The 22,741-nt window shown below is 32.4% G+C and overlaps 5 protein-coding genes, 1 long non-coding RNA gene and 1 other non-coding gene across 9 annotated transcripts; 5 read left to right on the forward strand and 2 right to left on the reverse strand.

Annotated features, from left to right (window-relative positions):
- Positions 1-6,696: 6,696 nt before the first annotated feature.
- linc-83 lies at positions 6,697-7,385 on the reverse strand. Of its 2 annotated transcripts, none has more exons than NR_102203.1 (2): positions 7,285-7,385; positions 6,697-7,019 (listed from the first exon to the last, which is right to left on the reverse strand). It is a non-coding gene; the product is annotated as a long non-coding RNA linc-83 (long non-coding RNA). The 2 variants fall into 2 exon arrangements; NR_102204.1 differs by having other exon boundaries at positions 6,794-7,019; positions 7,285-7,313.
- A 624-nt stretch (positions 7,386-8,009) lies between these two features.
- Positions 8,010-8,442, forward strand: elt-4 (putative transcription factor elt-4; the record flags this gene model as incomplete). Of its 2 annotated transcripts, none has more annotated exons than NM_001270176.2 (2): positions 8,010-8,123; positions 8,169-8,442. In NM_001270176.2, 2 exons carry the CDS (start codon positions 8,011-8,013, stop codon positions 8,272-8,274), a joined length of 219 nt encoding a protein of 72 aa, NP_001257105.1. The 2 variants fall into 2 exon arrangements, with proteins under 2 accessions (NP_001257105.1, NP_001367223.1); NM_001381084.1 differs by having other exon boundaries at positions 8,030-8,123; positions 8,169-8,221.
- A 913-nt stretch (positions 8,443-9,355) lies between these two features.
- C39B10.7 (uncharacterized protein) lies at positions 9,356-10,374 on the forward strand. The gene is made up of 4 exons (NM_001270178.3): positions 9,356-9,647; positions 9,702-9,798; positions 9,843-9,897; positions 9,971-10,374. Exons 1-4 carry the CDS (start codon positions 9,544-9,546, stop codon positions 10,084-10,086), a joined length of 372 nt encoding a protein of 123 aa, NP_001257107.1. The 5' UTR covers positions 9,356-9,543; the 3' UTR covers positions 10,087-10,374.
- A 1,236-nt stretch (positions 10,375-11,610) lies between these two features.
- Positions 11,611-11,845, reverse strand: C33D3.6. The gene has a single exon (NR_071982.1). It is a non-coding gene; the product is annotated as an Unclassified non-coding RNA C33D3.6 (non-coding RNA).
- Positions 11,846-13,722: 1,877 nt separating this feature from the next.
- elt-2 (Transcription factor elt-2) lies at positions 13,723-15,924 on the forward strand. The gene is made up of 9 exons (NM_077354.6): positions 13,723-13,865; positions 13,916-14,014; positions 14,058-14,184; positions 14,229-14,369; positions 14,464-14,632; positions 14,678-14,775; positions 14,822-15,195; positions 15,360-15,424; positions 15,583-15,924. Exons 1-9 carry the CDS (start codon positions 13,724-13,726, stop codon positions 15,667-15,669), a joined length of 1,302 nt encoding a protein of 433 aa, NP_509755.2. The 5' UTR covers position 13,723; the 3' UTR covers positions 15,670-15,924.
- A 1,908-nt stretch (positions 15,925-17,832) lies between these two features.
- C33D3.3 (GATA-type domain-containing protein) lies at positions 17,833-19,987 on the forward strand. The gene is made up of 8 exons (NM_077355.5): positions 17,833-18,002; positions 18,048-18,161; positions 18,213-18,263; positions 18,323-18,373; positions 18,422-18,544; positions 18,601-18,657; positions 18,704-18,778; positions 18,830-19,987. The coding sequence occupies exons 1-8, from the start codon at positions 17,866-17,868 to the stop codon at positions 19,140-19,142; spliced, it is 921 nt and encodes a 306-aa protein (NP_509756.2). The 5' UTR covers positions 17,833-17,865; the 3' UTR covers positions 19,143-19,987.
- Positions 19,988-21,545: 1,558 nt separating this feature from the next.
- Positions 21,546-22,304, forward strand: C33D3.4 (uncharacterized protein; the record flags this gene model as incomplete). Its single annotated transcript, NM_077356.3, has 5 exons — positions 21,546-21,598; positions 21,650-21,754; positions 21,802-21,879; positions 21,926-22,135; positions 22,186-22,304. 5 exons carry the CDS (start codon positions 21,546-21,548, stop codon positions 22,256-22,258), a joined length of 519 nt encoding a protein of 172 aa, NP_509757.2. The 3' UTR covers positions 22,259-22,304.
- Between the last annotated feature and the right edge of the window lie 437 nt (positions 22,305-22,741).

A 22,741-nucleotide genomic window follows, 5' to 3' on the forward strand; every position in this document is an offset into this window, starting at 1 on the left:
GCACTTTTTGAAGTTGCATCTTCGAATTTCTGAAATGTTCAAATACAAATTGCTTGAAACATTATCAAAAATAAAACTGGTAGCAAAACAATTTTTGCTCGACTTTTAATGTTTTGTTGTTGGTATAAACTGAGTAACTGACATTTTATGGTTGCAAATCAAAATAAATAATAATAACAATTTCACTTTGGATTTTGGCAGAATATGAGTAATTTTACACAGTTTACTAATTAGAGCTTGTTCACCTTTAATTATTGAATTTCAACAGTATGATAAAAACTGACTAAATATTTTCACCTCCAAGATTGGTTCTAATAATATACAAACTTGCTTGCAAATTAGTTGATTATTTTTCATTTCTGAACATTATGAATTATAGATAATACATCTTGAATTGAATATTGAATTTTCTCAGGATTTGCTTGATTCAGCTAGAATGCCCAGCCATGAAACATACCAAGAAAGTAACACGTGGCAGTAAAAGGCATAATAAATATGGCAACTTTTTCGAAACGTGAATATACTATACTGTTGAAAATTTTACAGTGCTGGTCTGTTATAGGAATTCATTTAGAAAACGTAATTTTAAAACGCTTGCCTATAACAAAAGTCTCAATTTCGCGTACTGAAAAAAGGAAAGCACATAAGTGAAAATTTCGCCAACGCAATGATAAATTTTTATATTTTTACTGATTTCAAAAACGATAGAGCAAATCTTGGAATGATCCGAGATTAAAAAATGCATTGAGTCATTGAAAATAAGGTGGTTGAATTGATGAAAGAGCCTAAAAGATGAGACTACTTGCAAACTGTGATGAACCTACCAGAGGTATATATAGACCCCAAGATATATGATTTGCACGCAAGTTGGGCTTAGCCAATGTGTGAGAATTTGGAAAAACATGATATTACGTGCATATTCTTAAAGCGATGTTTCACAGTTAAGATATCAAAAACAATGAAAAATTCCAAGAAGTTGAATTATGGAATCATAGAAATTCTTAATCTTGTTGTGCCGTTCAGTGTTGCCTAATATGTTAATCTGTTGTGTTTCTAACTATTTTGGCGCTATTTTCAACATAAATTTTTAAGGATTACAAATTTGAAATCTTATTCTATTATCCTTAGTTACTTCGTGCTGACCAGCACCACTTGAGTAAGTGCTAGCTAGTTTTGCACTTGCTAATTTGGATCAAAAACTAGAAAAAAATCGAAAAAGTAACCGAAGAAAATTTGTATAAAAATCTCAATCACTCGTATGTTGAATTCCTCAACATAGGTTTTATTGTTGACTTACTTGTTGGTAGTCAGCTCGTTTCAATTACAAATTGTAGAAAAAAAGGAAGTAAAAAAGGAAAGAAAAACTTAGCCACGATATATTAAAATTTAGATTTTGAGTCTGGTGCACATATTGAGATACTTGAATTCATCACTGAAACTTTGAGTACATTATTTGTTTATTCTACACAAAATTGTAAACGAAACAACCAAAATATATTACTTAAGTGTCTGAAGATGAGACATTGCTCCAGATATTATGCATATGGGTCTCGCAACGAGGAGAACAAGTGATTCCATTACTCAGACTTGAGATGTTGCAATTTTGTCCCAAAAATACAGTGACAGGTACAGTGACAAGACATGTTTGTGAAATATTTTCAGTGAAAATTACAAACTTTTTGAAAGTGCACATTTTTCTTTGACAAATTTGTTTTGTGTTTCGACTGCAAAACGTATTTTTGACTAAAAATATTAAATTTTTACGCTCTTGTCTCAAATTTCAATTTGGGAATAAAGACGATTCAAGCTTTTTAAAAATCGGCAATAGTTTCAATAAGGTATTGTGTGAGTGAAAAGAGCTATGCTCGTAAGATATGGTGATAATTTTGGATTTTTACGTCTACGGAATAAATAGGTTTGGAGTTTAATATTGGGTGCGCATCTTGAAATAGCTTGTATGACTTTTGTACTAGCATTAGGGTTCAAAGAGCAAAACAATGAGTTCTTGGGTGGGCGGAATGCCAATTTAACTGTGGTCATTTGTTCAAATAGTCTTTGCAATTTTTTGTTATTTCTCAGAAGTGAAGGAATTGTGGAACGATGCGTGGGGTTTTTGTTTTTTTTTAAGTGATAAAAGCAAAAGTGCATAGTCTTTGAAATAATACTTTAGAAGGTGATATGACTGTTTTCAAAAATAAACAAAATGAGATGAATTAGTGAAATGATCTGTCCGACATTGCCATTCATAAAATTTGTGTCAATACCAAAACATACTTTATTCAATCATTTTAAGTTTTTATAAATGTTATTTTATAAAATTCTTCACGTTTAAAATTTCTTGATTAAAAAAATTTGTTTTTTTTCAGTTATTAGTGAATAATGTCGGTGAGAAGTTATAATGAGCAAATGAAAAAGTTCATTGTCGATTATTTGCGCAAAATAATATAAATTTAGCTAATCTCTTATATGAAAATTCCGGTAATGCCATATTTCGGATTCTTATATCTATATCACTACATACTTCACATCATCAGATTTTTTGTTTATTCTCACGTCGGTATCAAATCTCCGGTTATTTTTAGGTTACCTCCTACTCCCCAACTACAAATTCTCTGCAAGAACCATTACGTCAGAGTGCAAATCTCACGCTTTGATTGGCCAATGATAGAACATTAGTATAGGAATTATTCAATCCGAATATGAATTTCCACATGAGAAATTAAAACTGATGATTGAACATCTTTGTTGAACATTTTCAATCTATCAGTATTGGATTTGAAATACTAGCAGTGTTTGGCATTGAGAAAAAACATACAACAGGTTATCAAAAAACAATAAATAAATAAAAACCTAGTTTTCTAGTTTCATATTCGAGAACGTTAAATATGTAAAACTGAAAAAAAAACAAGAGAATTACGATATGATAGTTTGAAATTAAAATATAACATTCTAAGAAATCAATAAAAACATAACAGTATAATTATATTGTATTTGAATATTCGTTAAAAAAGGACTCAAAGTGTTTAATTTTCAAAAATTGCAAACTGGTATTTTAGAAAAAAATGTAATAGTTTACAAACCAAACAATAATGAAAGCAAATAATGTAGGTTTTAAAAGATACTATTGTTTTAAGTATATCCAGTATGGAACTCCAAGTAAAGTTCTAGAACAATTTTTATTAAATCCTTACTTTTTTTATTTATGTAATTGACATTTTTGTGTAGCGTCACCCTTTTTTCACATGATTTACAGAAAATGGCAATCAAAATGCACCTGCTGTTCAAAAACAAGTCAATATAATCATAGACATATTTCAAGTTTGTATGATGACTTGGTTTGATATTTTTGTGAAATTTGAGTAAAGGAACAGTTTAACCGGACATTTGTTCGTAAATTGACAAATGAGTGCTATAGTATTTTTTGCTAAATTGAAAATAAATAGATTGATTATAAGAAAGCTTTGTTTCATATTATTTTCTCAAAATATTTTTGAAAATGGAGTAGCTAGATCTCAGATAGATTTCTTGATTTTAAATTTTAAATTGATGAAATTAAAGAGTTCTCAAGTCTTTTATTATGATTTGTGAAAATTTTGACACATTTTGAGTATTAGTTTCAGTCTTTCGAGTATAGTTTCAGTATATTATGAGTATATTCCAGTGATAGTACTGGCACCGCTCACCTTCAAAAATACTTAAACAAAAATTACTTACTAACGAAAATTGTTTAAGAAAATATATAATTTATTTATAATACTTTCAAATATATATTTTCAGCGTTCATGCATATAATTAATAGTGATGGGTAAAAAATTTAGAATTTAAATTTTGGTCTTCATCGCTGAATAATAATGATAAAAAATATAGAACATGATCATAGAATAAACAAAGAAAGGATATTGTGTGAAATAAAACGGTAGCAATTAAAAATCCTCAGAATTTCCCAAAAAATTTCTTCAATATTCCAATTGTCACGTATTTCGGCATTGTTGTTATGGCCCGTCTAGGAGTCACAAAAGATCAAGACATTGCGGGTGGACAAGTTATTACCGATTACAAAACCAAGGCCCACATGGCTGTCCATAAACAGACATCAATCGGAGGAAATGAGACTGCATTCAATGATGAGTGATGACTATCGTATTTTTGTGGAAAACGTATTATGACCATAAAATCTGAGTTTTGAGGCAAAGATTCTCAATGAGAGATACCTAATGTGTATATTTAATTTTTATATGCCTTCCTGTGTTTCCGTCGACGGCCCAGAAAGTAAAGTTTTTGAAGCGGAAGCTTAAAGACCAACCTTCGCAAGATGCGCGTTCTAATCTGCTACTAAGTGCTCACATTTGCATTAAATTTTGACAAAATAGTATTGATGAGCTGAAAAGCTAAATGAAAAACGTATGGGTTTGAAATCGGTCGAAATAAATTTTGAAATTAAAGGTCAATCCGGTGACCAGACAAGCTTTTATTCGAAAATAATAGATGAATAGCAGGAAATCCGGGAATGGAATCGCGTCACAACTCAGACGGAGCGATCTCATGTTGCGGTTTTTACATTATCTAGGATAAAACTGGAAAATTTCCGTTGGATTGTGATATTGAAAATGAAAAAAAAAATCAAAACTCGGATTCGTAAGTTGATTTTAAACGCAAAAAGAATGAAAATCAAAGATTTTCATTTACTCGTCTGGCTTACGTTCACGTCTGAATAATTGCCGCTTAAGATAATTAACATTCAAAACAAGAAAACAAGCAACCAGATAATCTTTTTAAAATGTTATTATTTCGGTTACAACAAAAGAATTTGATTTCAAATATTTATCGGAAACAAATAAACTTGGCAAGATTTTGTTCACAGGAAGTAGTAATGTAGCAGAAGTAGAGGAATCTACGACATGTTGTGTGAAGTCATGTGTGATTTGGTGTACATGTCAAGAAGGCTTTTACCAGTTTTGAAGTCTTGATCACACATTTGGTTCAAAACTCACAGGTGAAACATTAGTAATTGCCCACATGAAATTTTAATTTTTGAAAAAAAGCGAATTTGGGAAATGGAGAAATAAAACAATATTTTCCGAGAACAAAAATTTACTGAAGTCAGTTTCACAAGAATTGTCGTGTTTTGCTAATAGTATTTATAGCAACACTAAACTTTAACTAGTTATTTTGAGATGAAAAATTGCAGTTATTAAAATTGCAGTTACTGTCGCAATAAGTTTCATAGCATATTAAAATCAAGATACTAATTGTATAGTGAATCTTGAAAAATTATGAAAACTTGTATGAATAAATTGTAAAACCCGCGTCCCATATCTGTGAAAAAGTTGTAGGCTTTAAGACATAAATTTTACTAAACTTTTGATTTGAAGAAATTTTAATGGTTTGTAGCTTTTTGTATTACCAGAAAGCATTTTCATCCATACCCGCAGTCCTATAAAGTGCCAATAGCACGGCCTATCCAAAACACGAATTTCAGTTTACAAGTAAAAAGACTGAAAAAGACAACAGCCTACAAAAAACTTACAGATTTTGAAAACCGTAAACGTCAGTTTTTCTTATGGGGGAAGTCATTTCGGTGATGCAGAATGTTCTTTTTTTTCTACTGGGGTTTAAAAAAATTTACCGAGGAAAGTTTTGAGAATCGGCAACAGAAATGAAATGTTTTTAAAAACTGTGCCTTTCTAAAAGTTTACACAACATTTTTACAGAAACTCTCAAAAATGACAAATAAACGCGCAGCAAGATCACGTTGCACACATTTTTTTCTTGATATATTTAAATACCGTTAGATCGAGTTTTTCATTCACCAAAAATTGTTTTAAAAATTACAATTCAAACAACGAATTTAGTGAAAGTATTGAATATTCCGTTCACATTAAGTTTTTGTTTCTCAATTATAAGTGTACTTTAAAACATAATTGTTTTTTAGTATATTTTTTATCTTCATAATTATACAAAAAAACATTGCCTTGAGGCTAGAAGCAATTTAAAAAATGATTCTTGGAGTTTTTCATTATTGCTATGAACTTTTTAATTGACTTCAAAAAGCTTCAGTTTAACACTTGTCTCGTGAGTGGGACGAGTTGGACAATAATTTCCATTTTTCAGGGAACATGAAAAAATATTTTACATTTTTTTTTAATCTATAAAATAACTGGAGAAACAAACGTGCCAGCATTTGAAAAAACTTTGAAAGCAAATAGCGAATATGACGAGGAAAAATATTCGAGAATTTTCTTCCGGGTGGAAGTACGTTTCAGAAAAGACGTTCACACGAATGGAAACGTTTTCAAAGTTCAGAAGTTGTATACATCATCTTCTTCTCACTATAACAAAAACTAAAAGCACGAAGTACATACTCTAGGTTTGAGCTCGTGAGAGTGAATAAGAATCATGCTAATCTACAGAATGACTACTCCTTAAACGAAAATACTCTGTTTTTAGGTAGTTGAAAAAAAAACAAATGGTTAATAGGGCTGATGAGTCGCAATTGTATGTTAATTAACATCATTTATCAAATCCGGTAGAGCTATTCTAATATTTTTTGCTTCCATTCACATTTTTTATCAAAAAATGGGAATCGAGACACTTCAGCAAAATTAGGAAATAAGTTTTTTTGCAGAACTCACAAATAAATAAAACTGCGAATAACAACTTCCCAGACTTACAAAATTAATCGCCGAAAATCGGATTAAACTTGGAAAACTTTAATGAATTAGAAAGCGGAAAAAAACAAAAATATGAAAAGTGAGGAAGTTGTATGAAGTCCCTTAAAAAACAGACGGAGGGCAATTTATTGTGAATTTTATTTGAAAGTATATAATGTTGATAAAGACCGAATATTATAATACAACACATCTAAATCTTTGAGCAAATAAAAACATTTGTAAAGCATGATCCTTACAAGTTCCTTGTGCGAAGTCATTTACACTTTATAATTGGGAGTATTTTCTTGGAGTCAAATGTATTTTAAGCGTTGAAAAATGCATTATTCGAAGAGTGCACATGTGGTACATCTGCAAAAACAGTTATTTTGGGTGTTCCGATCTGAAACCTATGCATTTTAAAAACAACTGCTCTGGCTAAGCATATATTGTTTGTTTTGCTGCGGTCTACTGGTTTTACCTAGCTTATTTATATATTTTGTGTCCAAATTTTATATTTTCGAAAAACTGGAAAGCAAGAAACACAGTATCACTTTTATGTTTATTGAAAACAAAATAATGCCAAAAATCAAAATTCATTTTGAATTTCAACTTCTCAAAACATTTTAAAATTTACCTCGGTTCGAAGCCTTGGAAATAATGTCCAAACTCTTTCAGTTTCAATTTAGTTGAATAGTAACCAACATCTGACTAAATCATCAAAAGCCCACGAAATAATGAATCAATGATGCAACAAATGGTGACAATATAAAAATACTAATTTTAGATCCGCTGCATTACATATATACAAGTGGGCAAAATTCGGGATTGTAGCAAAACTCAGCTCTTTTTCTTCAAATTTTTAAGAAATTAAACTTTAAAAAATACTATTCTTTGCAGAAATGAGTGTTATGGTATAATCACCAAATGTTAAGTGTGTTAAAGTTTGATATCAAAACCTGAATTTTCTTTTTATACCAAATTGATAATGTTATCTTCAATTGTTTCCCACTTCTGAACTACGGCGATACAAAAACGCATTCTCAACGATCATGTTGCCTTTTTGCCTTGATAGTTGTTTAATGATAGTTTCAGAACACCTATCGGTTTTTCCATTTATACGTTTATCCGTACTTTTCCCGAGCTTGTCGGCTGAGTTAGAGACGAAAAGAAAGAAATAATCGATTCAAACGTCATATCAATGATAAGACCGTTTACCTTCCCAAAAGATGCTCACACATTGAGCGCAAACAGTGGCAAATGAGTGAGAACGAAGTGGTTTCACATTAGGCTAATGTTTCGGATCACATAATCAATTTTGTGAACCTGTTTAAGTGTAAAATAAAAAAGAAAATTGTTAAGAATGGATAATAACTACTTAGATGCTTCTCATCGGAAACGGCTTGTATGCTCCAATTGCAATGGTACGAACACAACTCTCTGGAGAAGAAAAGCTGAAGGAGATCCAGTCTGCAAGTGAGTTTGCAACTTTTTTTTCAAATCTAATGGTTTATTTCTCAGTGCTTGTGGACTATATTTCAAGCTTCATCACGTTACCCGCCCCATCCCAATGAAGAAAAACAAGAAACATGCAGTTCTTCCAGCTCCTGGCATTTCGAAACTGTAAATGAATTTAATGAACAGATTCAATTGTCGAAATCATAATTATTACGAAAACAATCGAATTTCTGTCAAGAGTAAATTAAAACTGTAACACTTTAGTTGTAAATTGATTTATTTGAATTTATGTGACCGCTCAAAATAAAAGGTTAGCAAAACTGACACTACAAAATATATAAAAGAAGAAATTATGTTTAATGTTGTTTTTTAAATCATATTAAAATATTTTTTTAAAGTTGTTCAGGTGAATTTTCACGTATTTTTTCGAAGACAAACTTTTCAAAAAATTGAAATTTTTAAACGGCACAACACGTTTTTTCAGCTCGACCATTTGGTGTAATTTGTGCAAACACCGTCACGCGCAAATGCAGACATTTTTGCACGCGCTGCGGTGAAACTCTCTTGGCGAATTCACATATTTTTTCCCGCCTTTTTTGAAAATTTTCGAAGCGTTGGTCGAGCTGAATACACGTGCACAAGTCTGCATGCAGCATTTTAGATGAACCATGTCTTTTTTCAAAGTCTAAGGGTGAAATCACGTCCTTTCTGCATATTGGAGGAGTTTTCGTGTAAAAATTTTAAACCGTTTTTTTTTCTAACATAGTCAAAAAACGAAAGCAGAATATTAACATGATTGATATGTGTTTTTAGGGGCTTCATTGACATTTTCAGCAGAAAATTATTCGTCTGTGTCGGTTCAAGTAAACTGTTTCTTGAAGTTATCGTGATTTTTCAGAGTATGCCAAAGAAACAAATCAAATAATGTTGTGGTTCTGAGGAAGAAAGTTATCCTCTTTGCCCACTGGCTCCGTTTCAAAAAATAAAACCAAGTATGAACTTTATTTATTTGCATCAGAACTTGGATAGAACATTTTTGCATTTTATCAAATGGACCCAAGTACAAGCTATAATTTATTTAAAGAAGTTTACACATCGTTTCTTTCGATTTTCATTTTTAGTAAATAGTTTTTCATGATCTCGCTCACGCCAATATACCGAAAAACGCACCAAATGAGCATTTTCTTTGGTATATACACTATCCACATGCTGGCGTAATGAATCTTCATCACAAAGCGAATCTTCAGCTTTCACGAATTTGTGTATAGGAGGACCTGAGACGGATATACATCGGTTTAGAAGTGCCAAAGAAGATTTAATGTGCGTCACAATCATCGTAAAATGCGGCTTCAAGACGGGCCAGGAGCTCATTTTTCAATTTTATACTGCCACCTGTCAACAATTCTCTTGTGCATTCCTAACAACTGAGAACTTAAAAATGGTAGACATTAAAACTTTAACTTCCCCTAAAGTTGCAATTCCTATTATAGGAATCGTGGTTTTAGTGGTCGTCTCAACGTTGGTCGCAATGTTCTATGTTAGGTAATCATTACAATATGATAGGAATTGCCGAAAGATGAATTACTACTATTACAGAAACCCAACGGTCACTGATAATATTTTTGGCAATGCAAATACGGATGAGAAAGACGCATCAGGGGACTCTCCGCTGGATCATGCTACGCAATCTTCGGTAGGTAATATACACATTGTCCGCAACAAAAGTTTGAATTGCAGGTGGGATCTTCTCCTTCCCATGTGCTGCAAACCACAACTTCCGGCAGCCACGGAGGTATGTGATAAGTTGAATGAGTCATCATGACGTTTGAAAAATTACAACGAATTGATTAATCGACAAATTTCAGCAGATTCAACCATTTCGTCAACAACATCTTTGGCATCACCTGTCACTTTACCAATGACTCCATCTTCAGATTCTTCTACTCCAATGCACGCCATCGAACCCGTTCAGCATCTCTAATTTCGAAATGTATGAACTCCAATTCTTGATAACCAATTCCTGACTCTGTAACTATTATTATTATAATCCTATTACCCACCTTTTTTCCCATTCTGCTCTTAGTTCTCCCCCAACCCGTACATTTTCTCAACTAATAAAGACAATGAGAAAGTGAGAGAGAATAAGACGAACTGAAAAGAATGTGTAAACAGTTTATTGCCTCTCGATTGTACCATCTAGTGTCTTGTCGTGTGCATAACTACTGATAACAGATCGAATGTGAAAGACCCAATAAATGCTTGGAAAGTATCAAATATGTTTAGAAATAGTATTTAGAGACTTATGTGGGACGAAAAAACAGGAGCATTAAGAATACAGTTGCAAACATTCATCAAGTTATAATCTAATAATATAAATTCAAAAATGTTAATGATAAAAAATGATGATCAAAGTAGGAAATTAGTGGCGAGAAAACAATAAATCATCAGAAAATGACTGATCTTGAGTAGAGTGCTTTTTTTGTAGATTTCTGATTCTAAAACTGAAAAAAAAACTAAAAATGCTCGATGAGTCATACTAATTGAAAAATAATCAGATTGAAAACGTTAAAAATGTACTTGCTAACATACTTCCATGGTTATTTTTGAACACAAATAAAGTTATATACATCTTTACCGGCACCAGAAGAAATCACCGCTAACCAATGTTCAGTTTTTACCTGAATATCCCTGAAAGTACAAAAAAATCAATGTTCAATCAAGTTTTTGCATGCCTTCGTGTGATGGCTCGCACCAAGTATTCTGACAGTTATAAAATGTTTCCTGTGATCATGAATTTGAAAAAAAAAGAACTGATGGGAAAATGTGATATTCATAAATGAAATGTTTAATAAACAAAAAAGAACCGTCATCACAAATCTACTCTGAAACGTTCACAGTTCCTAATTGACCAATTCAGAATTTTTTGTACTGACTTAATAAATATAAATTTACAGTTTTAAGAAACATAAATTGAATTATATAAATAAAAAAAAAAAAACTAAAATGAAGACGTGATGGAATGTTTCACGTATTAAAAAAGCTCTCGGACCGTTTGACATCCAGAAATTATGTGAAAGTGATTTTCTAACCCTTTGACGTCAAAAAAGTTTTTCTTTTTTGAAAGATACGCTGTTTAGAAATACTTATACAGCTGATTTTAGAATCTCCAAAAAACCTTCAATTACTTAACAAACTTTCTAAATAAAGAATTTTGATTTTGATTTTCTTTGAACTTCAAACCCCCCGTTAAAAAACCAAATTAAAAAAAAGATACCAGATTAATTTTAAAGTGAAAAATATAAATTTATTCCCGACTGTTAAAAACGGTTTATAAACGGAGTCACAACACTCATATACAACTATCGACACCAAATAAATAACTTCGAAAGCTAATTGTGTCATTTCGGATATAGAGAGTAGTGTGAGCAGATGTGTTTTTGCAGAACTAAATTGATGACACTATTATGGAATATAATGACCAAATGTTAAATGTGTTAAGGTTTGATATCAAAACCTGTATTTTCTTTTTATACAGAATTGATAATGTTATCTTCAATTGATTTCTACTTCTGAGCTACGGCGATACGAGGACGCATTCTCAACGATAATGTTGCCATTTTGTCCTGATAATTTTTTTACTGATTGTTTCAGAACACCCATAGTTTTTCTCTATTAAACGTTCATCCTTGACTTCCCCGAGTTTGCTGGCTGAATAGGAAATTTGAAGACAAAAAGGAAAGAATCGGCTCAAACGTCATGCAACTGATAAGGCGACCGTACTTCATTTCAAAAGAAGCTCACTTACTGAGCGCAAACATTGAGAAATGAGAGCAAAAGAAGTGGTTTTACAACATGCTAATGTTTTTAGACCTTGTACCCAATAATATTACTGTAGTATACAGTTCGGAGAGCATATGGTTGAAATCTTGAAATACCAATTTATCACTAGTTTGATTGTGTTATCGATGTATAAAGATATATTTTATCATTTTTGATTATTATCTGATATTGTGGGGTGTGAAGTAATATTATGTGCGTGTGTGGCTGATTATCGAAAAAAACTGAAAATTATCAATTTTTCTACAGGTTATCTTTTTTTGTTTTATTTTTCATTATTGTATTCTTCATACTCCTTATCCTGCCCGAATCACAAAAGTTCCAGACAACTTGAAGGTCGCATCACGTTTTGTTTATAAGAATGTTGAACTGGTCAGCTTTGGAGACAGAACTGTCCTCCAAATGTTGAATATGTTTCCGTAAAACACACTGTGTAACAAAAAGCGTACCCTTTGATCCGGTATTCTTGAAAAAAAACATAGAAGGGCGTACTTTTCATATCTCACAAATATGCGTTTTTTATTTTATAATAATATCATTTATTGATAATTATATGTATTTGTATGTTTTCTTGTCTTTAAAATTATGGTGTGACATCACAGTTTAAAAATTATATGAAAACTAATGAGTGAAAAGTTAAAAATGTATAGTTTGCCGTATTTTCTCCATTAGTATTGTATTCAAAACTTATTTCCAATTGGTGAGCACTATAAACTTTGTAGGGTAATTGAGGTTCAATACTAATTTTTGAATATCTAGCTTTTGACAAATTATTCAAGTTTTGACAATGATGCCTTATCAAATTAAAAAAAATTACCATAAATTCTTGAAAGCTTTTGATTTTGTTTCACTCTGTGAAGGATAGTAATTTATCAACATTTTAACTAGATACATCTGTTCTGGCAATAAATTAAAGCAAGACTATTACTATGTGCAGTATTAATAGCTGCATTGCAACTTGTTTGAAAGTTTCAGTGAAAACGCAAAAACTCAATTTAATTTTCAAGTTTGTTTGCAAAATTGGATATATGTATCCATCAAAAGTCTGATCGCCTGTTTTATCTACTTATTGTCTCCTCAGTTGATTTTTTTGTAGTTATTATAAACGCTACTTTGAAACCAATATTTTCTTCCTCATTCCACTTTTTTCAATTACCAACTACCGTACATGCAATGATGGGCGGACCCGAGTCCCATGTTTGGCTGGAAGTGGGTGGTTGTCTGCGTATATGAGCGACAGAGGTCGGGGCTGAAACTGATAAGAATAGTCGACACTAACGCCATAATCGCTAGCCAGCCATCATGCACACCGAGCTCGGTGTGCACACCATCTTTCTTTTCAAACCAATACGCTTTGTGCCTTCATTGACAATTTTCTTTTTGATAAAATCAGCCTATCTATACTTCCCAATCATTTTTAGTCTTATCGTTGAACAGCTATCGAGGTGCCACTGTTTTCACTGATATCTTCTAAGTTACTATGGCATTAACATCTTTGTGTTCTTATTTTATGGGTTATTTTAATTAATTTTTGCAGTTAATTTTTGGAATGAGCAAGAAAATGTTAATTGTAATATCTTCGTCTGAAAATTGTCTTCAAATAGTTTTAATTTTAAAGGCAGTATTTAAGAAAATACACTTCTCGAAGCATTTTTGAATTTTTGAATTTTTAAACTGCTTGATGTTTTAGGTGCCACTGTTTTCATTGATAAGTTTTGATGTATAAATGCTTGATTTTCTTGGCATTCTAATAAAATAGAAACTAGAAAATAGATTATAGAATGGATAATAACTACAATGATAATGTCAACGGCTGGGCCGAAATGGAACCATCTCAACCAATGGGAGGTCTGCGCCTACCAACTCAGAACATGGATCCACCAGAGCAAAATAATGAGTCACAATTGAGTGAACTACCGAGAAGTAAACAAAACACTGAAATGCTTGTGGATTATAAAATTATAAAATTTCAGTGAAAATTGATAATGATTACGCATCTCCAATTGAACGGCAAAGTGTTATCACAAGTGGCACAAATAACTATGAGCCGAAAGTGGAAACTGTTACATCATGTAAGTGTGAATTCAAGTTATTTGGATTAATTCTTCCTTTTAGTTTTCCATACTGGCATAGACTACTCAAACTTTGGAATGTTGGACCAAACTACCATGCAACCGTTTTATCCTCTTTACAGTGGAATTCCCGTAAACACTCTTGGAACTTTTTCGGGATATACAAACTCGTAAGTCATGTTTTCAAGTTCTTACTTTCATATTCAAACTTTAGCATATACGACAAACCCTCTCTGTACGACCCCAGTATTCCTACCATTAACATCCCTTCTACTTATCCAACTGTGGCTCCAACTTACGAATGCGTCAAATGCTCACAAAGTTGTGGGGCCGGGATGAAGGCAGTAAACGGAGGGTAAGCTAGAAAAATTTCGATGACTCAATAAACTACCGGATTAATATGTGCCTGTACACTGTTTGGAAATAAACTACAACGAATAATTTTCTAGAATGATGTGCGTCAACTGTTCAACACCAAAAACCACGTATTCTCCTCCAGTCGCGTATAGCACTTCTTTGGGACAACCCCCGATTCTGGAAATACCTTCAGAGCAGCCAACTGCTAAAATTGCCAAGCAATCCTCTAAAAAGTCAAGTAGCTCAAATAGGGGGTCAAACGTAAGTTAAAGTTCGTTTGCAACAGTGTACAACAAATCAATACAGGGATCTGCGTCCCGTCGGCAGGGACTTGTGTGCTCCAATTGCAATGGTACCAACACAACTCTCTGGAGAAGAAATGCTGAAGGAGATCCGGTCTGCAAGTGAGTTTTTTTTTTTTTTTTTTTTTTCTAATGGTTTGTTTTTCAGTGCTTGCGGGCTTTACTTCAAACTCCATCACATCCCTCGGCCGACCTCAATGAAGAAAGAAGGTGCTTTACAGACAAGAAAGAGAAAATCAAAAAGCGGAGACTCTTCCACACCATCAACGTCACGGGCCCGAGAAAGGAAGTTTGAGAGAGCCTCTTCTTCGACCGAAAAGGCTCAAAGGTCATCTAACCGGCGTGCGGGAAGTGCAAAAGCAGACCGAGAACTGAGCACTGCTGCCGTCGCAGCTGCGACTGCCACATATGTGTCACATGCCGACTTGTATCCCGTTTCCTCAGCTGCCGTCACCTTGCCAGATCAAACGTACAGTAATTACTATCAATGGAACACTGCCGCTACAGCTGGGTTGATGATGGGTACGTGATCAACTTTTATAAAATGAAAACTACTAACCTTGAAATAGTACTTAAAGTATGGTATTAATGGTGGATAGCGTTAATTACAACAAAAACATAACTTCATAATATTGCATTCAAGCCCTCTAAGATATTCAAGCTTTTCAAAGTTTATTTTATTTCAGTTCCAAACGATCAAAACTACGTGTATGCAGCAACAAACTACCAGACTGGCCTAAGACCTGCCGATGTGAGTATGAAGCTGTTTGCCACTTCCTCGCTTATCCCACCGGTTGAGTTGCTTTTCCCAATATTTTCCCATGTACACACCAAACAGTTGTCAAATATATTACCTTATCGAGTGCTCACCTTTCATGTTTGTTTCATTTCATAAGGAATACTTTTTAGAACATCCAAGTTCATGTGATGCCAGTTCAGGATGATGAAACCAAAGCTGCGGCTCGCGATTTGGAAGCGGTCGACGGAGATTCTTAAACATATAGAAATATTGCTCAGCTCTTCCAAAGTTGTCCATTTTAATGCATAGTTTTGTATTCTCAAAAAAAAAACCATATTTGTATTATTTATCATACTGATTGCAATAACTGCCTTTTTAAAGTGTTTTCAAAGTGTTCATCCATACTTGTATAGTTTCAAAATGTTTTAAATATTTTTTCTCTAAATACTAACTCTAATAATTATACAAACATGTGTACCCTACTTTTAGTTTTTAATAAAATTATTATGGTTCTGGGTGTTCTAGATGTAAATGATGGAAATTAACTACAGGATATCGTAAAAGCGTCATAAAACTTCAAAACTTATGATACTGTAGCAAAACTTTGTTATTTCAAATTAGCAAATATTTCTGATTACGGGTTCTTCAAAAAAAATTTAAAAAATACACTAATTTATTTTTCAACGACGCCGGGCACCTGTGAACCAAGAAGATTGATACCGCGTATTTCATTGCCAAGGTTTGCGCCCATATTAACAAATTTTGAAATGAGACTTCTCAAAGTTTGCAATGGCTGTTTAAATTTTTGAAAAATGGCATAATATACAGTGCGTCCAACTTCTCTTGCCCCCCCCCCCCCCCTCTAATTTGGCGGTTTGAAACAGTTCGGTAGCGCATGTTGAAAAACTTATGCTGGTGTGAAGTTTCTTTCAAAATAAATTTATTAATTGCAAAGAATACCCCGATTTTACCGAAAATTGTCAAAAATCAGAGGGGGTGCTATAGAAGTTGGACCGCCATTTTTCCAATATTTTGACCTAATTTCCTTGTTTTTTATATATTATCATTATAAAAGTTAGGGAGCATATGTTTTTCAACATTTGACCTTCGTTCATTCGTTCATTGGAAAAATTTTGGGGATGTATAAGCAAGAACTACCATTTTTTCAAATGTTTAGAACCTGCTTAAAAGTTGGAAACAACTCATAAGTTTGAGATGACACATGTTCATCAATATTCAAACTGTTCCCTGAACGCCAATGCATTATTTTGCTGAGAAAAATGTCATGGCGTTTTTCTGATTTTTGAGTTGAATAAAAGTGCATTTCCATCAATCATTCGGTGCTGCAGATATCACACGGATATGTCACCGTTTTTATATTTTCAGTTTTCATATCAAAGTGGCCCTTTGGCACAGCTTCTCTGATTTATTGATAGAAGAGTGTGATTTTTTATCAAAACCATTTAGATCTGTTTCAAATTTTCTCTGATGTTTGAAAATCGTTGAAGAAACATATAGGTCACTTTTTTTTTGCAAGACAACAAACGAGTGAACTGATGAAATTTAATTTTAATTACTCAATAATGTCGCAAACATACTGACCCAACTTTTATGCAGAAAAACATTAATTGCACAATGGGCAGCCCCGTTTTCTGGAACAAGGGGTTTGTTTGTTTTTGAAAAAACAAGTATTTTAAGTAAAACTGCTCTTGTTCCAAGTTTTGTGAAGACGTATGCAAAAGCTGAATCAAATTCAGGCAATCCTCGGGTGGATGTTTGGATTTATAAAACTCAAAAATACGTCAGATTGATTTTCTTATTGTATTTACTTCATTTTAAATGTTTTTTTTCGGCCACAACTCGTTAGTACGTGATGTGTGATATAAAATGTGCAACTGAACTGATGAAATCTAATAAGAACTTTTATTAAAAATTGTTATATCAGCAACGGTAATACTTTTTAGTGCACATTGATATGCTCAGTTTCCTTGTTGATCTAAAGTTTATTTCAGTTATTCTCCTAAAATTCCTTCAGTTGCACAGCGTTTTGCCTGTTACTGAAATCGGCACCTATACTTAGTTAGTGGTGGTTTGCTTTGATTGGCAAAATTACTCATTTTTCGAGATTTATGCGTGAAAACACTAATAGGCGTAGGTATATACTTATCAGTGTTCTCACAGAACAATCATTTGAAAACCAATTTAGGAGAAGTTAATTTTCTTTTGGCTGAATAAGTGTAAAATTTTAATTTTGGAAAAATTGCTTTTTTACATAAGTTTTGATTTCAAGTTGTGTTTCTTATGAATATTACGAAACCAATCTTGCAATGAAACCGAAACGCCTATCTAGGAAAGAGGTGGATGAGAAAACATGATTACGGTAGATTATGTTTTCACACTGCATTTGTCCGTTTCAATCTAACAATCGTTCATCTTTTTTATAGGCCATTCACATGCAACACTTTTGTGATAATCTTTCAACACCCGGTTGCAAGAAAATTCGCCGGAACATCTTTGGAAATTGCTTGTACTGTGCATGCAGAACTTCATCTCAAATAACTAGCGAAGGTGTTCGAGAATTCGTATGCAAGTAAGTTTTTTTTTCAAATTCAATTACCACATAAGTTTTGTTCAGAACGTGTAAAATTAACGAAGGTATTTTTACATATAAATGTGACAATTGCAAATGCTGGAATAAAGGATCGAGGAAACCAACGTTACATCCTGTTACTGATATACCAATTTGTTGGTATGCAATTTTAATTGAGAACATTGAGCAGTATTTATTTATCAATTTCAGGAAGTGTTACTTATACTTCAAAGAGTACAGGAAAAATCGTCCATCGGAGATGTAAGTATACTTTTACTTTTACATAACTTTTTGATTATTTCAAAATATTAAAACTTCAGTTTGAAGCTGATAATGAAAAAGCCAGCTACCATGCCTCCTGTACAAAACAAGTAGGCAAAGCTAGAGAAGATATTATCAAGGCAAAATCAGATTTTCAGACTGCCAAGCACTCCTCCAGAACATGTTTGTGAAAAATGCTCGCATTGTACTGCAATTATATGCAGTCATTGTTACCCCTACAACTCGTATTCGCATCCAAAAACTACGAAGCTTGTCTGCAGGTTTTGGTTCTTTATTTTCAAAAGTTTAGCCTTGACATATCTGTGTTTCTTTTCAGAAACTGTCATCTGTATTTTCATCACTACAAGACTGACCGTCCAGTTAAGCTTGAAATGTACGGTATTAATGTTCTGAATTGTTTTCTGATCTGTGATGTTTAGGAAACGGAAGTCACGAAAGAACAAAAAACATAATTTTGAGGAAAAGCAACCAAATCAAAGTATTCAATCAACCAGGTCAGTTTAATTACTCTGTAATACACAAGTGATTTATATTATTAAATTTAGTCATCATTATAACCCGGTTGTGACCGAAAACACTAAAAATTATATCCAATTCGACACAGTGTTTGAGAATCTGGACACGTTTCACCCGTTTGACAGCAATATTAATCCAAGAAATGACTACTGGGATCAGCAGTATCACCAAGCTTCACCATCATCACTGCAGCCAACATTTTTCATTGGTGGCTATAGTCAAGATTATTATCAAAATGGATATTCACACCAAATGCCTACCACGTTTGAAGATTACTATTCTTATCCCCAAAATGTTCCAGTTTATGATTCCCGCAATCCGAATCATTTTTATGGGTACTGATGTAGTTTTTTTTAAATTTCTGCAGTGTTAGGAAAGTTGTGATGATGGTCTCCAGTATTTTTCTATTTGCATTCCACTTTTTAGAAAAATTGTTCCACAAAAGTTGTTAACAAATTATTGAATGTGTAGTTGTAACAGCGCATTCTGAAAATCTCCCCGTAGAAAATTAGAGACAGTTCTATAATTATAATATTTCTGAATAAATTGCATCTTCAAACGAGTTGCTTGGAAATACTCAATGGTGAATAAGTATGTTAACAATGAAGTGATCCGACTTTTCTGAAAAAAAAAGCAAAAAATAAGTATGGGAATTTGGTTAGGAGCTTACTATTGGTATTCAATAGTTTATCATTAGTTTAAAACTTTCGTTTTGTTCATCACTTTATGCAACTGCTATTTTTATTTTTAAGCTAAAAAATGTAATGGCTGAATTTTGTAGTCACACCTATTACTATGCTTTGAAATTTTCTCCATGATATGATAAAAAACATGTATAAGCGGAACATCACAAACGTTTTCCGTGTATTCAATTTGCGTTTGTTCAATTTGAACTGAGTTCAAAAATTAATATCATATATTTATAGGCCGTGTTCTGTTCTTGAAGAACCTGTGAGCACCTTTATGACAATTAGTTAAATGAAATTATGGGTTTTAGTCAATGTACTTGAAACTAATAAACGTTGATTCCATACAAACTTTTGATTAAGATTTTCCTCAGGTTGTCTAAATACTTCTTCTTAACGTAAATAAAAAACTCACAACTTCAATTTTCAATGTTTCAAATATACACTTTTATTGTAATAATATACATAAGTTGAATAATACAACTAGGAGAATGAATTTTTTTCAAAAATCAGTTAAATGAATAATGGCCAACACCGACTAGCCTTTAGATGCAGAATGATCCGTTTCTACAACAAGGCTTGTGAGAAAAGAAGCAGCAGTCTGCATTATAAGATATTTCTGTGTCTCGTTTCCAATGAAGAATGTGTTTGATAACATCTCTAGTGGACTGAGAAACCTGATTATTGGATATGATTCGCACTGTTACCGAAAATACTGCTACTAGAATATTGGCTAACATTTTTTTAAACTCGGGGTTTATAGAGAAATAGTAAATTGATAAAAACAGGTTCAATCAAGTTAGAGGTATTCTAAAAACAGTTACAAAAAGGAAGATCACATGCCCACACAATTTTAGTTTTTTTAACCCACACAAATGTTGCACAGATGTGTGTCCTTCAGTATCGAGATATCAATTATTTCATTGATAAAATAGAAAGTTTTGACGACGAGTGGGTACAACTTGAAATTTTGCGTATCGTTAGAAATCTGATTCTATTAGAAAAAGAGGCATTAGTTCGGAAGTTTTTTGCAAATGTCGAGTTCAATGCAATAGAGTTTGTTTTTAAACTGTTGTCTCTGATAAAAATGTTAATAATTTTTAGGCGAATGCTCGAAAAATGGGATTCCAACAGATTGTACTCGATTTTTTCAATACTAGCAATTATCTTTAACAAAATAGAAAAAAATCACACACTAGACGATTTATGGAACAAAATTCATCAAATAATGAAGGACTCTTTCTTGAAATTGTCGGATCAACAAATAACCGTTGGCGTTATTCATACAATATTGTCAACTGCAAATGCGGTAGGATCTTTTTATTGGGCTCTTTTTACAATTCGATTTATTCTTCAAAATAATCCAGCAAAGAAACATGTCATAAAAAATTCAAACTTTTACAATTACATGATTAAGCCAAGAGTGAATTCAGAGAAAATCGAATCACTTATTAAAAATATTATGTCATCGTTAAAGCCCAGTTGAAGCCGGTATCGAAAATGGGACTTTTTTTGGAGTAGCATTCATTTTATCCTTTGTGTGTGTAACATTTAACCAAAACTGTTTTGTTTCTTCTGTCGCTTTTTGTGTTATTTTAAATTTTGCATTGCCTACTTTGTTAAATAGTAGGTTAATGAAATTTAAAAAATAAACCATTTTTGATTTTTTATGGATAATATTCTTTGGTTGATGCGAACGATGATAATTAGAGCAAACGCCTCTGTCTCTGTCACATATTTATTGTTAACCATCATGATACATAAAGCCGTGAGACAATTAAACTTAATCTGTTAAAATAGATTATTACAGTTTTTCTCATTTTTCAATCAAAACAATATTTTTGTCTCTTAAAAATGAACTTTTGTTATCAATGCTACAAGAATCAATCATTTTCCCAGTTTTCTAATGGGTTTTATTACTCCGTTTCATTTTTTTTCGGGTATCTAGGTCTTCTGTACTTTTAACGCAACAGAAAAGATAAGATCGGAAAACAAAGATTTTTGCATTCCGCTTATTCAGTGGCCAATACACATTTTCACCGGGACCGTAGAGGTAATAATGGACTTTGAAGTCAAAACGGAATTGGATCTGAAAATGTTTGAAAATCACAGGTGAGTAAGTCAGCTTGAAAAATTTTTAATTGGAAATTATTGAAAATTCAGAAGAAAACGTCACTACCATAATGCGTTTAAAGAACTTCAAATTTTAAACAAGAAAAAAAGGAAGCAAAACAGTTCAGCAAATGATCTATTTTTAACACGGTTCAAGTTTGTTATCTAGTAATTAACTAATGAAATGTTTCTAAGATTTTCAGTGTAAAACCACATTCAACTTTTCAATGGCAAGTGGATTGTGGGACTTTTGAAACTGATGACTTATTACGGACTATAATGTAAAAAATATAACAGAATAGAATAACCAATACACTAGTTTTGCAGATCCATGCACGTAAAAGACGTCAATCTTCAAGTTTTATATCACTTCAGTGTTTCATATTCAACATGTATAATGCTAAGCATTTTAGCTCTTACAGGCGGTAAAGAGAACAATAACGAAATCGAAAAATTTGATGCTTATTGTGACAGTTGTGGAATTGTAGTTATCAAAGGGTTAAGAACCGACCCATTCACAAAACATCAAGTATGCGCGTATGTAGTGATTTTATGTACATTCATTGAAATTGTGAGACTTTTTTCAGACTCTGTTCATTGCACCGAACATTTGTGTACATTTATCCAAATCAATACCAAAATATTGACATGTCGTACTGATACTACAGCTCTCAAAAACCAATTCACATGCCGTTGAATGCTTGGAATTTTTTGTTCTTACTAATTTGTCTTTTGAATCGTTTTTTAGGATAAAGACTATCGTGCTAATTTGTTTTTCGAAACATTCCATTTTTTTGTTTTGCATAAAATAAAATAAATTAAATTTTGGAAAACTTGAACAATCTTCAAATAATTTGAAAACTTGGAATACATTGTCAAGTAAATGCTCAAGTCACACCAGACTAGAAAAGTAATGTACACACATATGCACATAGATGCCGTACTTGCTTTGCTGGAACGCATTATTTCGTTCATTTTCCCTACAATTTATCCTCAAAAAAAGCCATAAAAAATTTTTAAAAAAGCCCCACAAAAAATAAAAAATAAAAACGTGTGCCGAGTATTTAATCTTCTTTTATACATTTTATTGTAATCCCTTGTCTTAACATTATCACCTATTGAATTCAAAGAGCAAGAGATTTG

Source organism: Caenorhabditis elegans, chromosome X (genome assembly GCF_000002985.6).
Source record: "Caenorhabditis elegans chromosome X".
Classification (NCBI taxonomy): domain Eukaryota; kingdom Metazoa; phylum Nematoda; class Chromadorea; order Rhabditida; family Rhabditidae; genus Caenorhabditis; species Caenorhabditis elegans.